The sequence below is a fragment of the Aythya ferina genome, assembly GCF_964211825.1.
Source record: "Aythya ferina genome assembly, chromosome: 2".
NCBI classification, from domain to species: Eukaryota; Metazoa; Chordata; class Aves; order Anseriformes; family Anatidae; genus Aythya; species Aythya ferina.
The window spans coordinates 43,258,889-43,276,091 of NC_140297.1; the positions used below are offsets into that span (position 1 = coordinate 43,258,889).

At 45.1% G+C, this 17,203-nt stretch overlaps 1 protein-coding gene and 1 long non-coding RNA gene across 4 annotated transcripts in view; one reads left to right on the forward strand and one right to left on the reverse strand.

Moving 5' to 3' along the window:
* Nucleotides 1-14,597, forward strand: part of TGFBR2 (transforming growth factor beta receptor 2) — a 58,908-nt gene extending 44,311 nt beyond the window's left edge. For all 3 annotated transcript variants that reach the window (XM_084512111.1, XM_084512109.1, XM_084512110.1), the window contains 3 exons: nt 647-788; nt 8,863-8,990; nt 12,344-14,597. In XM_084512111.1, the coding sequence (XP_084368237.1) occupies nt 647-788; nt 8,863-8,990; nt 12,344-12,523 (450 nt within the window). In that variant the 3' untranslated portion in view covers nt 12,524-14,597. The remainder of the gene's footprint in view (nt 1-646; nt 789-8,862; nt 8,991-12,343) is intronic.
* The window catches only part of LOC311432298, a 660,648-nt gene that overhangs the window by 543,715 nt on the left and 99,730 nt on the right, over nt 1-17,203 (reverse strand). The gene's annotated exons all lie outside the window — the stretch shown is intronic.

The following is a 17,203-nucleotide window of genomic DNA, read 5'->3' on the forward strand; positions in this document are numbered from 1 at the left end:
ACTTTGCCTTCTGCAATCAAGGTCATAATGTAGACCTCAGCAAAGCTGATAAAATCATTGCTGAAAATTACTCAATGTACATAAACTTTATAGGAAACAAAAAAAGGCTGATTTTTGGTTTCACTTCAGATGTGTGTTTCTGCATTTAGTGTTTGTGTGTCTGCTTTCTTCTGCCAAGCCTGCATTTACAACTTTCATTTTAAGAGTACTGTTGAAAGAAACTGCTTGCTCTGTAATATGCAGTGTAAAAGAATACAGTGTGTTTCTTGCTCATCTGAAAGACACTCGGTCAGTGGCATTTTCTTCAGCCCCAGAGGGCAGAGTTTATCTCAGTAAACAGCCAGAGTGAGAAAACTTGTCAGTGCCAAAATCATGGGCTTAAGGAACTATAAAGGGTTGCTGGGTTTGTTTGTTTGCTTGTTTGTTTTAGTGTTTTTCTTTACCAAGGGAGGTGCAAGTTGGTAGTCAAGACAATGCCAGATTCCCATGGCAGCAGAAAATATGACCTGTGCCAAGTATGGCTTGAATTGTTGGATGCTTGTCAAATGGCACCGCTTCTGTGAAAGCTGATGTCGCATCACAGCAGAATCCAAAGCATGAATTACAGTTTCAGCTCTTGAGCTCTGCCCTATCTCCTCTCCTGCAGGTTGGCACAGCAAGGTACATGGCTCCCGAGGTTCTGGAGTCCAGGATGAACCTAGAAAATGTGGAGTCCTTCAAACAAACAGATGTGTACTCCATGGCTTTGGTCCTCTGGGAAATGACATCTCGCTGCAACGGTGTTGGAGGTAAGTGCCCTCAGTTTTCTTCTCTCTAAAAGTATGTTTGGACAGACATGCTCTTGTGGTTGTCTGTGAGTATGGGTGATTCTATTTAGGTCTCACTGATTGTTCTAGTGTGTCTGGATACTGTAATCTAACAGGCCTTCAGCAGTATAAGATATACATGAGCAGGCTTGAAGGTCAAGCACCTGAGAGCATGAGAAAATCAGTCCCCAGCTGCTGTAAGGATAAAACTGCTGTTAGGTAGACCACTTTTAAAGATTATTAATGTCTGTTTTTCCTTAAACTATAGCATCTTGAGTATATATGGAGAGACTCAGTCTGTATGTCCTCCCCCAAAATGATCGTAAATATAAGAAGCTTTGAAATATTAATACCAAGAAGTGGTAACTGTCCCCCATTTACCCTCATGGAATATTCACTCTGAAACCTAATGAGGGGCCAGTTAAGTGTCACATTTACTAACTGATCATTTCAGTAAGAGCCATCGTAGGGATACAAAAACCTTTCTGCTTTCCTGAGATCCCCTGCTGCCACTTATCATTTTTTGTGATATTGCAAGAGATCATCCGCCTGAGAAACAAGGGAGGTTCATTGCATTAAGTGCAGTAACAAAATGAAAATGAGTGGAATTGACTATCAGAATTTCTCCAAAAAGAGCTTCTTTGCTTGTTCATATTCAGAGTTTGTTCACAGACACAAAATCTCCATTTCTGTTTTTGCCTAAAGCTGCCCCCGAATTCCCAGTGTGCAGCACTGGTATGTGCTAGAAATCACAAAAGTTGCTGTTGAGATATCTGCATTACATATTGCTATGTTTGAAGATTTTCACCTTACTTCAGGGACTAAAATAAGACTAAGTTAAATATAAAATTCTTCTGTCTGCTCGTATTGTCTAGTAATCATTCTGACAAAACCTGCTGCACAGTCCAGGACTCCCACAGGCAGTCTGAGGAGTGAGGCTGTTACAGATAACACTGATGTGGATATTATGGGAGACATGTGACTATGTTTTGATTTGTTACCCTACTTCCAAAAGTACAGAGGCTCCCTTTTCCTTGGACTTGGCACAGTTGCATCTCAAAGGGCTGCCACAGAGACAGGACAATCTGGCAGGGTAGAGCGCTACAGTATGGGGAACATAGTGTACAGCAGGGAAACCAGTGTCCCTTTGGAAGATGCACATAGCCGCTCCTTGTTTCTCTGCTCACAACCATGGGATACCACAAGACTGTCCACCGAGGTCTCTGAGGCCACTCTGCACAGCAGCTGTGCGGCTGCACCATGGTGTCTGTGTGCAGGAGGGAGGAATGCCTCCATCTCAGCCTCCGGCTCTGTCTGACCAGCATTTGGTCTTTGTGGGTGGGCCGCCCTGTGGGCAACAGATTTGCCCCAATTTGCACCCTGCCGGGAACGCTACAAAGCGAGTATGTGTGCAAACAGCTAGCGCTAGCACAAATGCATGAAAAAACATTCTTTTCTAGGCAAATCTTTGGGGGCAAAAACGTGTGGTGCCTCAAGAACTGAAACTCATTCTGGCATGTTCCAAGGCAAACCTATCCACATTTAACTGTCGTGGTCATGTATGTTTCTAAATGCGTTGGCACACCTTCAGCCTTTCATTAGCACTTTGTAAATGTGGCTGAGGAGATTTAAAACATTAGAAAACGGATCTTTGCCCTGTTTCTTGGGCTGTCTGTTTCTTGAATTTAGGAACACACGTTATTAATATAAATATGAGCTGTTCACTGTGGACTCTTTTATCTTTGCTGATGCCTGAGTCCCGTCCTGGTCATATTTGCTGAGTACAGTGAAATGGAGGTTGTAGCAAGAGCAAACCTTATTGCTGCTGTTCTCAAAAGGCAACTGCCTAAAAGAGGATATAAAGGGAGTTTCATAAGGAAGGAAAATCACCAGCATGTTTAGCTGGTAGAGACTGACCCGTTATAACCTTGAGAAGAAAAGCTGAAGTCATTTTAGGAAAAAGAGAGATCTCTCTGGCTCAGCATACCCTTTGCTTTCAAGGTGGAGCTTAACCCCCATCTCCTGATTTTCCTTATTCATTTCATCCCTCAGTTCTCCTCATCTCCAGAAACACACTTCTCAAATTTTGTTTCCATATTTCAGTCATCTTTGCAGGTAGCTGAACTCCCTAGCAGAACCACGGGAGTCTTTGGGTAGGATCTGTAGGGGGTGGAACTTGGGTTTAGTGTCTTCAACCACAGCAGCTAAAAATAACTCCCAGGATGTACCTCCCTTAGCTTGTCATTGGTGCTGAGCTGCAGAAGCATCGCATGGTTTCTCTCATTTCCTTCTTAGATTTTCCCTTGGTTCATGCAGGCTGACTCTTTGCAACCAGCTGGTAAAATATCCTTACAGTGATTCGTGACTGCAGCTCCCCCTCTGCTTCCCTCTCCATCTGTCACCCATGAGACTCCCTCCTCTCCTTGCACCCTTCCCTCCACTCACGCAAACCCCTCTTGTCTTTCTGAACTGATGGGCTCTGAGAGGAATGACCTCACGTATAAGCCAGGGTAGGCTGTCCTGACTGCAGCCAGCCTTTCCAAAGGAGCCTAAAGTTGTAGAGGCCATCGTCCCAGCACAGGCCTGACTGCAGTGTGGGCTCCTTCTCGGTAGAGCAGGTCCATGGAAGTTCAGAGAGCAGCCAAATGCAGAGGCGGTAGCATTAACAACTTCCAACAATTAGGGAAGGAAGCATGTGAGGGGCTAATTGCCACTCAGCCACGTAAAGGTAGGGTGACTTTACTTCTTCTACAAAGGGAGCTCTCAGGATCTGTTTGTCAACGTGCAGGTGTTGGGTGAGTGTGGGAGGCGATGGAGGCAGGCTCTTTCACTGCAGCAGCTTTGTTGAGCACAGTCTCTACAGCATGCCAGGCCTTTGCAGTTAGCAGACGTTTAAACAAAAATACCCAGCAGCATAATCCATACTGTGAAGCTGCCGTAGTAAATATGCAGGTGGGGATCAGCTTTCGAGAAAGGCTGTGCTGTTCATTGTTACTTTGTTGTGCTAAATACAGAGAAGCAGAAATGAGGCACAAGGGAAAGGGAGACAGAGGCAAAGATCAAGTTTGACTGATTTTTCACTGGAGTATAATTTAAGAGGCATATTTAGAAACTCAGCAATACTGCTTTGGGGAGAACTTCAACTGCTCCACACTGCCGTTAACTTGGTATTTCATTCAGTGCAACAGCTGTGCACCAGATGCTGCACGTTGCAAGAAATATAATTTTCATCTAAACCACTTGCTTTCAGAGCGACACAGCTTTGGCGACTGAGGCAAGTGTAATTTCTCCGACAGCCTCCTAGAAAGAAAAGAAAACCATCTGCTTTGTATCGGAGCTGCGGCAGCCAGGGGACTGCTGGGGGCAGCAGGAGAGGAGAGGAAAAGGAACCTCTGGATGCACAGGGCTGGTGAAGAGGGAGAAGAGAAACTCCTCAGAAAATGGCAAAGTTGCTTGTGCAGCATTGTACAGCCTGCAGTGTAAGGCTGCTACACCTGCCACTGGCTTTGGTGTAGCAGCATAGCTTTGTTTGAAATGGCAGCCTTGCTTTACCAGAGCTGTGTTTAATGCGAATAAAATCTTTAGTTAATCTTATGCTTACTTGGGAAGAGTCAGCCAGGAATTGCAACTAAACATTTGTGTATCCTGTAGCCTGTGAAGCACTCGGTGTTAATCATGCTGAGCATGCAGAGGTGACAGTGGTAGCAGTGAACATCTTGATAGCCTGTGCAGTGGGGATGTGCCTGCACATTAAGTCCTGAGGCATCTGCAGCTGAGGCCTGATTTAAGCTTCTCCTGCAGAGAGGAGCCCAAGTGGGACATGCCTGCATTGCGATGTCATGTGGGGGCATGTAGCCCTGAGATGGTACATCCACACAGTGCAGCATCACCCCACAACAGCAGCTCATCTCCCAGAAATTCCCCATGTGTCACCACAGTACTACATGTAGGATATTTGGTGCCATCCTTCAACAAGCCCAGGTGGTGGTAGATAAGATCTCCCTCCTGGGTTCTGCTGCTTTCCCACCTGAGAATCCAGCACACAGTGACTAAGCAGCCTGTAATCAGAGCAGAGCTCACACGCCCCTGACCCTTTGAAAGGGTGGCTGTGTGTCTTTGATCATCAGATGTGAAGTCACTTAGAACGTGTCTGTGCAAGGGAAACTGCAGAGTGAGTTCACCCATCCCAACTCATCCTCACCCTTCCCAGCTGACATTCATATTTGAAAGGAGTGGAACTGGGAAATCAAGGGAAAATGTGAAGTAAGCATTTGACAACTCCTTAAACTTGGCCATGAAATGGCTTTGGAGCCTTGCACAGTCCCTTTGTGCAACAGCTAAAGAGATCCACCGCCTAAATTCCTCTAGCATGAAGAAAGCCACACTGCATGCACATGCAGATGTGTGTGTACGTATGTATGTGAGTTGTCTCAGTAGCCCCACCATCGATAGATTTCTCTCTCCTGTGGCTCACCCCTTGGAAACTCTAAAATGAGGGGTGTTTCAAAAGGACACAAAACTCCCAAGCACCAGCTCACTGCTGTGGACTGTGCTCTGTGATTTTTGCTAGCCTTGTTTCACCTCACTCCTGCTTTAATTCTACAAATAAGCCTTCATCTGCCGGCATGAGGAGCTGTCCCACAAAAAAAACAGCAAGACAGATCACATGCGGGAGTGTTGACAGGATTTGCAGGTGTGTAGTTCTGGCCTGAAGGAAGAGAATGTCACTACAATGAGTTTAGAGCAGAAGATCACATGTGAGAGGCTTATTCCTCTGAGGAACCCACAGCCAAATTTTCCAAAGCATTCATCAGGCACAACAAATAGAGATTTTCAGTAATAACTGTTTGAGGCTACAATCCAGTCCCAGCCTTTCTGAGAGTTATGGCCATGCCAGCGTTAAAGGGAAGCAGAGGTGCAGTGATTATTAGTGCAAGGTAGCTCACGACCATAAAGATTAAATGCTGGAGGTTGAAGTTGAAGGAGCCCTGCCATTATTGACTGCTAAAGGTGCTGTAGTTCAGGATACCTGAGATATTTATGGTACTTCAACCAGTTGTCATTTTTAGTGGCTGACTGGTCAAAAAACAATCAGAAGAAACATATAAGTCATGAAAAATAGATTCAGCATCTGTATATAGCTGTTCATGAGCATCTAGGAAGGAACATCTTAACCTACCTCAGACTGGCATCTGTTACATCTACTGCAGCACGTCAACATGATCCATGAATAACCCTAGCTATTACTGCAAAATGTGTCTGACACCTGAGATTCCCCAGCATAAGGAGGATTTACTGCCAGAGGATTCAGTGGGCTTTTCTTTCTAAGGGAGAGAGAAGCGAGATAATAAATAGCAAGAAGATGCTGCATGCTTTTCAAACCGAGGGAAGGCACGGCCGTATTACTATAAAGTTATTACAGAGAATTGCCATCTGGCCTCAATTTCTCCTTCTTTACAAATGAACAATAACAACAAAACAAAACAAACAGAACAAAACAAACAAACAAACAAAAAAAAAAAAACCACAATAGTTTTTATATTTAGAAGAGGAATGCTTATAGCACAGAAGGAATTTCTTGTACATGGAAAATGTATTACAAACCTGTCAATTCCCCAGGAAGGCTTTCCCTTCCCCCACGTGAGCCATCTCATAAACCTCAGTGGCCTTCAGATTCAGCTCAGCAAGAGGGAACAGATCAGCACCACAGCACCAGCTTCCCTCTGTTGCACACTCAGACTCCTCTGAGGCAAGCACAGAAGAGCAAACCAGAGCCTAGCTTGCAGGGATTTCTTGAAAAAAGACATATACATGCTCAAAACGGCCTGTTCACATTAAAAGTAACCTATATGGTGCTGGGAACTTTCCAAACAGCTGACAGTGCCACACAGGTGCCATTGCTCAACATTTCCCCTTGATGCTTGTCTCCCCCGCTATGCTCTTTTCCAGCCTGTTTTTCCCCTCACACTGTGTCATGGTCGATTGTCCCTAACAGGGATCGTCTTCTCTGCTTTTGCTAGGAGATCTCTGAGCCTTGGCTAGTGTCCAGGACCACTACTGTAATCAAACCATACCCGATGGAGACGGTGTATAGATCATGCTATTTAGGTTTCCTCAGCAATCTTTACTATTTCGATTACCTTTGTTCGTAAATGCATCTGCTTTGTAATCATTGGGCTTGCGCTGCATGGAAATCTGGGTTTTTGACCAGCAGGATGGGAACTTCTCAGTTAACTTCTTGGGCTAAAGTCTTGTGAATTTACTTTGGCTGAATAATCTCAAACTCAGATCAATGTGGATGAAACTGGTATGCCTTCTTGTGGAGGGAAGGAAGCAAAGCAGAGTTTGGCCCTTGAGTCGAAAAGAAAGTAATTTACTTATGAGAAGATAGAGCTTGTGTTTCAGGACTATAGACAAGCAGCAGAGAGTTGTGTGGCCAGTGGCCAGCAGCAAATGATTCAGGAGAGGGAGGGAGATCTCTGCAGGAGGCATCTGTAGGGTAATCTGCTGGACTACATGCATAGTTGTTTGCAGCTGGACCTATAAATGCTGAACATTTAAAGCACGAGGTTTAATATCCCTTCCAAAATGTTTGTTATTATGACATAGGCTATTCTTTTAGAAATCCCCTCTCTTTTTCTGTAGCTTGTCAAGTCTTCTTGTCATAGCCATCACTAAGCAATGAGATCTACAGCCTGACTCTTGGAGAAAAGTCCACCTTTTAGTTATGTTCAATACTACCTTGTTTTTATCATGAGATATGTCAGTCAGAATGACCTGACGTATGTTATCTCAATATTTAATTACTTTAATATTTTACCATACTCTCACCTTTCCCTTCAAAGTACTCAAAGCCAAGCTTTGCTGGACACTTTTTCTGGGGTCTTAATCATTGTTATCGCCCTTCTCAGAGTTCCTATTTACTACAAAATGCCTCTGGAGAGGACTGAGCAGTGCTGGATACTGTATTTGAACTTTGGTTGCAACATTATACAGCAGTACTGTGTCTCCCATCTTGTTCATCTCTCTTCACACATCTTCTAGACACTTGCATTCTTCAGCCTGCCTAGTAGATTACACGTCAGTTTTTCTTGCCCTCAATTAATTCCTAGAAAGAAATAAGAGGCAGCAGAACAGGCCAACTTCATAAATCTTTATCTAATACTAGCAAGTCATTAGGCCTATGAGTAAATTCTCCATCTGTTCCCAAAGAAACCACAGCATTTTCTACACTGTGTCAGCATCTACTATAATATTTCCGCTCTCAGAGATTTCTTGAGTCTCCTCCAAAGGTCCCATATGTCTGCCTCTTCCTTTCTCTCTCCAAAGAAAAGCAAAGAAAATATGCAACATGCAAACAAAAACCAGAATGGCAGCAGCCCCTTCAGGAAGCCGTGCCCCCTGCATCATGGGTCAAAACTGACCTATTTTGGGAAAGAGGCCTAAAATAAGAGCAGACCACTACTGGCTCGGTAATAAACAAGGGTAACGTGGAAGCTTCCAGCACTGTTCCTTGCTGTAACTTTGTCCTTTTCGAGCAACTCTTTCCTCCTAGCAATCTGGCACATTAATATCTATGACCTAGATTTCGGTGTATATTTCACCTGGAAAGCATGTGAGGACCCTGGGGAACCTACAGGGGACCAAAGTAACCCTTTCTTTCAAGCTTGGCTCAAGCAAAGCTCACCTTGAAGTCCCTGCGTGTTTTGGCTCAGCAGAGACTGTGAAAGGCTCCCAAGCCATTATAAGTGACTCTGCTGCTCTGACTGTGGCTAATATGATTATGTACTAAAGGGTTTAAATGAGAACTGTCTAGTTGGCTAGGAAACAAAAAGGGAGGGAGGGAGGGAGGGCGGGGGCATGTGGGAGAAACACATCTGAAATATTTTTGAACATGCCAACTGGCTTTGCTTTGTTTGGAGCTGGTCAGGCAGAGCAGTGGCACTGAGCAGCTAATCAGTGCCTCCTACTCCTCCAGAGAACAGCCAGCTCCCTTTACACTTGGCACCAGCACAGCCCAGCTGAATACCCTTGTGTTTGCTTATTCTCTTGGCAGAAGTGAAAGAGTATGAGCCCCCATTCGGCTCTAAAGTGCGAGAACACCCCTGCGTGGAAAGCATGAAGGACAACGTCCTAAGAGACAGAGGGCGACCCGAGATCCCCAGCTCCTGGCTTAACCATCAGGTAAGAGCACCACATCGAAGCAGCTGGGAGCCACACCACACATTTAGTTGCTGCCCAAAGCCTGAGCCTTAGCTCGGCATCCTGCTCAGTGGGAGGGATCTCTCTTTTGAACAGATCAGAGCTCTGCCACATGGTGACACTGATGCTGCCCATGGTTTAGACACCACAGGGTCATTGTGCCTGCCCCGAAAGCACTGGAATTTCTACTGCCCACCAGTGTAATCTGAAAGTGACCATACCAAAAAAAAAAAAAAAAAAAAAAAAGGAAACCTGAGACTCAACAACCATCTAGACAGCCACAGAATAATTTGGGCCTCACAGCACACTGCGTGCAGGCTCTGAAAGGTCAAAGAGAGCAACTTCACACATGCATCCCTTCAGCAGAGAAAACAAATTTCAGCACTTTATCATGGAGAATGGTCATAGTGGAATCCCAGCTGTTGACAGGTTTAAGAAAATAGGAAATGAGTCGTCAGCAAGCCAGTTTGTTTTTATTCTGTGTAGTAGCAGTCCCTTTCCCTTGCATGTCGGGAGGCACTCTATCAGCTTTCCCCATTCGTGGACACCACGGTTGCACTTCCTAGGTGTGATAGTCACGGCCTGATTTCTGAGTAGCTGAAGCTGAATGGAAACAAGCCAAAGGCATGCATTTCTTAAATTCTGCTCTAAGCAGTTTTATCAGAAGAGATAAAATGAGACTCATGTCAGAGAAGTGAGGCTTGGTCATTGCGTTTGTCAATGCGGTATGTTGAGTGGTCTTACAGACAAAAGGAAAGCACAGGGGACATTTATAAAAGCCCAGGCAACCAAGACCAGCTAGCATTTCCATCAGGAGCAATATAACACTCCCTTTTTCATTCCAGTTGGGATGTTAAAATCATAGTCTAACACTTACTTAGGAAAGGCCGTGTGAGTGGCTGTAATCAATCACTCCTCCAACCAGGAGCAACACATCTGCTGCCTGATGACTGTGGCAGAGCACAGCCCCTTCCTAGACCAGTGGTATCAATCCTTATGCAGCCAGCTGTAACGAGCAGGATTACTGAGGAGGGGTGCTTTAACTGGGGAGGAGAGCTGTGTTTTGAGGGACACCTGGATATCTGATGTTAGCAGGACTGAAAGGCCCTAGAAATTTCTAGGAGCTAGAGCTACAACCATCTTCTAACTAACATGTTGAGCTGGGAAGGAGAGGTTGTATTAGTGCTCATCTGCATAGAATAGAAAAGTTATTGCAGAATTATTTTTCTTGTAATTGTAATTGAGCTAATAAAAGTGATCACGAGTTAATTGCAGTTGTTTTTTTTCCACAAAGGCAAAACGAAGTCCAAACTGGTAATATACACATGGTACTTTAGAAGATCCCAATTAACAAAGCAGAATAGATCCTGAGCCAGATCATTTGGGGGAAAATAAAAAATAAGTAGAAGAAAATGCTTAAAATTAGGAACAGTGTGAAAACTTTCTGAGAATACTCAAAAGTCACAGTCTTCTGTGTGAAAAAAAAAAAAATAGAGCAGTGTAGAGAACTGATTAGGGAAAGAGAAGAACAACAGGAAAGTCTGTGGTCAGCAAATTGAGGACAATAAGTTTTCTCAAGAGCAAAAGGAAATCTAACTTAGCACCAATCCATTACAGCATATGAAAGAAAGATATGGCCTATGCTAACGCAAAGGCAGAAGCTGTCAGCAAATATTTCCGTTGTGTGTTTGGGAAGAGTCAAGTGACGCACATGTCATTGAGATCAATGAAGGCCCCTATAAAGCAAAAGTCACTGGCACTTAAAGGAGGCCTCAGGCAGGGTTAGATGGCGTGGGGACTTGACTGAATTGGGGGCAGAGCCACTCCTGTGGGCACAAACTGGCTGTGCCCTGTGAAGCAAGGCTTCAGGAGCACCTTCCAGGCACAGCTGGCCAGCTGTAGGGCCAGCATCAGTGTGCCAGCATGGCCAGGGCACTTTGGCAGGGAACCACCGGGGCTTGGGGTGCTCAGGGAGCCAGTTTGTGCCACCCACACCCCCGAGTACAGGGCATCCTGCCAACTGGGGTGCCCTGTGCTGCACTTGCACATTTCTGGGGCATGTGCAGCAAGCTCCAGCAGGGCTCATTGGAGGCTCTGAGGCAGGAAATGGATGCCTGATAACACAGGCACAGGACATTTAATGAAGGTGGATTTAATTCCCTCCGCTTGAGTCCCTTCAGAGTTTCACGTTGTGCTGTCTAAAATTCAGTGACGCATTGGCTTCAGCGGGGCTGTGACAGTTTACAGCAGCTGAGGATCTGCTTTGAACTCCACAGAAGTTGCTCTTACTGTAATGGCTCTTCCATATTCATTTCCTTCCACTGCAGTTGTGTTTTTGTAATGAACTCATTATTCATCGTGATAAAATTCTGGAATGGATTTACATATTACATTTTTTCCCCCTTAATGAGATTTGTTGCACTATTGATTTCAAGTTAATGTTTAATATTTAATTTAATTTACTGCTTGTAATTTCAATGCCAGCAGAAAACTAATGCTATTTGTATACAGACAATAACGTTCTGCTATTAACATTGACATCAGTCAACATCACCAATTAGGTAAATTACGCAATTAATGCACTGTTGTGAAATGTTATTTTTTTAAATAAGAAGTTTAAGATAAATCCTACTTAATGGGCTTTTAGTGTCATAACGCAAAGCACACAATTTCCTGGCAAATACCTCATGTTTACAAAATGCATTACAAAGATGCAACTGTTTTTTGTTCCTGTAAACATGTGCATCAGCATTGAAATGAAGGTTAAATAGTTACATCTGTGAGTGACATGTGTTTAAGTGTTTGTGGGACTGTGGCCCGTATTTGCACATAGTTTTACTTAGTCTGCGGGGAATTCATAAAGGCTGGTGTAGGGCCTGATACTGCTGGCAATCAGAATCTGTTCGTAAAGCCCATACAGAATTCAGGCACGCAAAGGGATGGATGGGTTGAGCAGGACGTCATTATCCAGGCAGTCTGATCATATCGATTGGAACAAAAACTGTTTGATTCCCTAACGCTGTTCCAAACCATAATTTTTCTTATTATGACGTATCAGAATATACATCCAGGTATGACATTACCAGTGATGTAAGCTGCTGCAAGTACAGTAGTAGGGTGTTTTTCTAAAAAAGATATTTAAAAAAAAAAAGTCAATACCCCCATTACAGTGACAGCAGAGCCCACAATGCACTTTGGGGACTGGTTCCATCACCTCCAGCACGTACAAGTAACCCCCTGCACTTTGGAGGGCCTTAAAACAAACTCTCACAGATGCGGTTTGGCGGTGACTCAGACTGTCCCCATCACAGCTGCTCTCCCTGTGCTCTCTGTAGGGCATCCAGATGGTGTGTGAAACCCTGATCGAGTGCTGGGACCACGACCCCGAGGCCCGGCTGACGGCGCAGTGCGTCGCGGAGCGCTTCAGCGAGCTCAAGCACCACGACAAGCTCTCAGGAAGGAGCTGTTCGGAGGAGAAGATCCCCGAAGATGGCTCCGTGACCACCGCCAAGTAGTGTGAGCCCAAGAGCTCCGAAATGGAGAGAAGTCGCTCCTAAACCTTGGCGAAGGAAGAAGTCTCGATCGGTGCCTTGACTTGCTTCCTGGAGGACTGAGGCTGTCACTACTCCCTTTAAGCTGTGGCTCTGGACAAGGAGATGTATTCAAGGGAGTTAAAAGCTAGGGAGCAGGTGTCATACCCTAGCGTTGGCTGCCAGCATCATGCCATGTCATGGGAGGAGCTATGTATTGTAGCACTTCCTCAGGAAATGAGATTTGAGAATAGCCAATAACATTATGCACTTTATTAATGCCTGTATATAACTATGAAATTGCTATTTATATATATATATACATATATATATATATATAAAAATGTGTGTATGTATGTGTATATATATATATATATATAAACAGCCATGCTCTGAAGGAAAGAGTTTTAAAAATGCCTCCAGGAAATTACCTGTGCATTAGAGATCCCTCCCCATTTAGGGAAAGAGCCTGGGGAGACTGGCACATCAGGACACTAGCAATTGTGCACTAAGCACTCTGCCAAAAAGATAGGAATAATAAGCAATAAGAAGGTGGCTTTCGAAGGAGACACAATAAGCACCCAGCTGTGGCCCGGGAGCTCACAGTTGCAGGAGCAGTCTCACAGCAGAAAGGCAGATTTGGCTTTGCAGCTGTAACTATGCAGTCCTGTCTGCTGCACAATTTAGAAGGTTCAGGGATGTCTTTGCCCTCTCGCCTTAACCCCAAAGTCCTCACAGCATCCCACAATGGGAGTGTGAGGATGTTTGCCCCCTCCCGTACGTGTGTTTTCATACAGAGGTCATTAGCGTTACATGTTTATTGCTTTCAATTCATGCTGCTTGCAAGCAGGTTGCAAAATATCAGCAGGATGAGATTTCCCCTCCTCCCTTCCCCACCCCCAAACCATACAAAACAAGACACGACCAGCAATAATCCAAGCAGATGTTTTATATTTGCTCTGCATTCTGAGTGCAGGCAGTACTCTTTTTTTTTCTTTTTTCCTCCCCTTTCCTTTTACCTTGATTGTGTTGCTGTAAGAACAAATACTTTTTCCATGTACAGCATGTCTAATTGCTTGACACACCATGGTCTGACTCTGTTCCACGCTTTCTAGAAAAAAGCGAGACAACACCCAGTGCCTTTATTTTTGCACGAGGACCTCAGAGCTGAGGGAAAGATCCATAACATCAGATTAATGTCATATCCTGCCCTCCACGCTGCTTGCATATAGGATAGCAGGGCTTCTGGTCTCCGACATGTTTAGGAAGACAGTTGGCATTACATTGGACTTATATAAATGACAGCAGTGTGTTTAATAAATGCTAACAATTTTATCTTCAGGAGTTTTGCAGTGATTTTTCACTTTTTTTCTTGCCCTTGGCATGTAAGCAGGCCTTGGAAACTAGAAATTCAGCCAGCACAGACCAGTCCTGTACAGGACTATATCCAGTGCAATTTATTAAACACCTTTGACAGATAAACATTGATATTTTTCTAGAAGACATTGACAAATCAGTCAACAGGAATCATACTCATTTAAATAGGAGTTCAAACATGATGGAAAATATTTTATTTCAAGTGGTTTTGTTAGCTTTTGTTTCATTTAAACTAAACTACTCAGAAATATTTAAACAGAGCAGAGCAAAATCTCAGCAACTATGGTGGAATTCAGAGGATGCTGTGTCGAATTTTAGGGGGGAAGGGTGATTTTTTATTTTTTTTTTTAATAAAAACAAGAAGTGAGGGAGCTGCAGGGCCGCTGCCATCTAGCGAGGTGCTGCCAGTGCCTGTGCAGGCCCAAAAGAAGGGTCAATACTGACATTTCTTTCTTTTTTTTTTTTTTTACTACTACATGTAAAGGATTTTTTTTAATTCTTTTAAGGCATACTTCACCTGTACATCATGTATGAAATAGGAATGTGAACAATATATACTCTTGTTTATCAAATGTTTCAAGCACTTAACTTGCTTTGTAAACAGTGGTGGTTTTTTATTATTTTTTGTTTTGTTTTGTATAAATCAAATGTTTATTGGAGCAAATAAAATAACAACAACTCAGGTTTGTCTTTCATCTTCAGGGCATCCACAATCAGGTAGGGGCCTCTTCCTAAAATGATCCCTATCCTAAAATAATTCAGGTCCATCCCCTCTCACTGGAGGCCTGAATGCCACGCTCAGCAAGTCCAGTGGCCTTTGAATGTCTCTCACTTTGCTGATGACTCCTTCCCCCATTGGGTCCTTCCCTTACACACAGTAACACCAGAGAAGAAATCCACATTGGCTGCCCCTGCGGTGTAAAACCTTCCCTGGTCTCAGGGGAGGGGGGAGAAGCAGGTTTGCAGCCGATGGTCTGTTGCTTTTAGCTCCCTCCTGGGTACAGATAAGGCCTTCGTTAAACCTCGGTCATTTTGGTGCTGGTATTAAAGTGAGCCAGAAGACAGCCCACTAAATCTGTGTCACGGGGAAGTGTATGATTAATGTGCTCGTGCTGCACAGCTTCTGCGCTCTCCTCACCTGGACACCCCTCCCGCAGGGGACATGCACAGAGCACAAGCTCCACATGAACAAAGAGCGAGGCACATCCCTCGCCACCCCCCAGAAAACTGCCTTGGGTGTGCCTGAGGTTGAACCAAAGCCTGTGCACACAGCGCAGCCTGCCAGTGCTTGATTTAAGGCATCTGAGGCTTTCAAGGCATCACCCTTTTTTTTCAGGGTGTATGTCTTGGTGCCAAAACTTCCACCACAAGCCACGCTGGGCTGAATACATCCTGTTGAACGGCCATATGGGGATCCCCAAGCAGGCACCCAGGTGCCGTTCATGAGGTGGGCAGCATCACAGAGCAGCTGAGGCCGGCAGGGTGCTCACTGCTCCTGCTCAAAACAGGCCACTTAGGTTGCTCAACACCTTGTCAAACCTAGAGTGTCTTTGATTTCACTACCTTCCTGGACAATCAGTGCTTCAAACAGAGCAACACATGTAGCTGATATAAGGCAGGATACACAGCACAGAGGTCAAGTCCACTCTAAAATGGGCAACACGGGGGCTTTCAGAAGAAGGCTCTGCCTAAGTGTGCGCCCACACAGACAGCAGTCACCAGCTCTCCCGTCACACCACCTCCTCCCTGCCCCATATACGCCACCACACCATAAATCAAGCTGCACAGTGAGGACACTCTGCAGAGAGGACAGCGTGGTGGGACCTATGGGGATCGGTCGGGACAGGAGGTGCTGCCAACACCAGGCCTGCCATGGCTGCTCTGACAGAAAGGCCTGGTGGGGTGCCCTGCAGCCATCCCATCCTTCAGCAAACACAGGTACAAAACAGCTCGCAGCATCGATGGGCAGGCAAAGCCTCACTGCCCACACCGCTGCGGTTTCCAGCAGCGCCCTGCCAAGCCCTAGGCACGACCAGCGTCACTGTGGTGGGCCCTGGTGTTCGCTGGTGCGCTGATGGCAGGAGCCGCCCCTTGTCGGTCCCCACCGCTGGCCGTGCGTTGTGCAAAGAGCTTCAAGCGCTGACATCCTGTTTACGCTGGAGTAAAGTCAAAGTCATTTTGGCATAACAAGGCAAGAGAGTGTTGCAAAAACAAATAAAAACCATATTAAGAAAATGTAGCAGGCAAACTACAGAGCCCTTTCAGTCTTGAAATGAAGTACACAATATCCCTAAAATAAAGTTCGTTATATACCTTTAATTTTTTTTTTTTTCAGTTAAGGCCTTTGCCCACCTTTCTTGTCCTAAACATGCTATTCAACAGCCTTCTGTGAGCAGCTCTTAATTAGCATGTCAATCACAATTTTAGCACCAAGACACACAAGAAACTGCACTGCAGAAAGCAACCTTTGGGTTTGGTAGTGACCCATGCAGTGGTCTGAAGTGCGATGGCAGAGTTCCCTGGCACAGGCTGCCTCCGTGTTACCAGTTTGCACAACTCCCTTTGCAACGGGGATTTCACCCCACCAGGCAATTTCCAATAGCTACTGGAAAAGACATAAACAATAAAAGAAGAAAAAAAAAAATCACGACCTAGCTCTTGCGGTGGGGAAAAAGAGCAGCATTAAGGCATCGTTGTTCTGAATGCTCCTGGAAGCAAACTGTGCCATGTGTCCAGCACCTGCAGTACTGTCCTCTTGTCAAGCCAGCTGTGTTGGGACCCAAGGGCTTCCAAAAGGAACACTGCTAGGAACACTCACTCAATTATGTCCTGCTCCCTAGCTCCTTCTCCTGGCTTTTTTTTTTTTTTTTCCTACCACATTATGTGTGTAATAAAAAACTGCTTATGGCAATTTTTCCCTCCAGCCACAAAGAAGATGGAACAAAGTCTGCTTCAGACAGTCTGCCTGTGGCTCCTAAACACAGTTTGGCTGCATCCATGCTGCTTATTACTTGGCTGACATTCATGCAAGAGGGTGCATACCATGTGCATGGTCAGAAGGCTCTTGCCTGCAGGTGCCAAAAATGCCAGTCTCATTCTAGCAAACAGAGCAGGTATAAGACACATCCCTCACTGCATGACTTGGTGTCTCTTCAGGCACCTGTATCCTCCTGGGAGATTCACAGCATGACCCACAAGATCCAGCTGGCCAGAAACCAGTGTCTCGTGATGGCTGTCCAGGGCCTGCTGGCTCACAGCACCTTGATTGTTGGCAGCTCTCACCTGTTT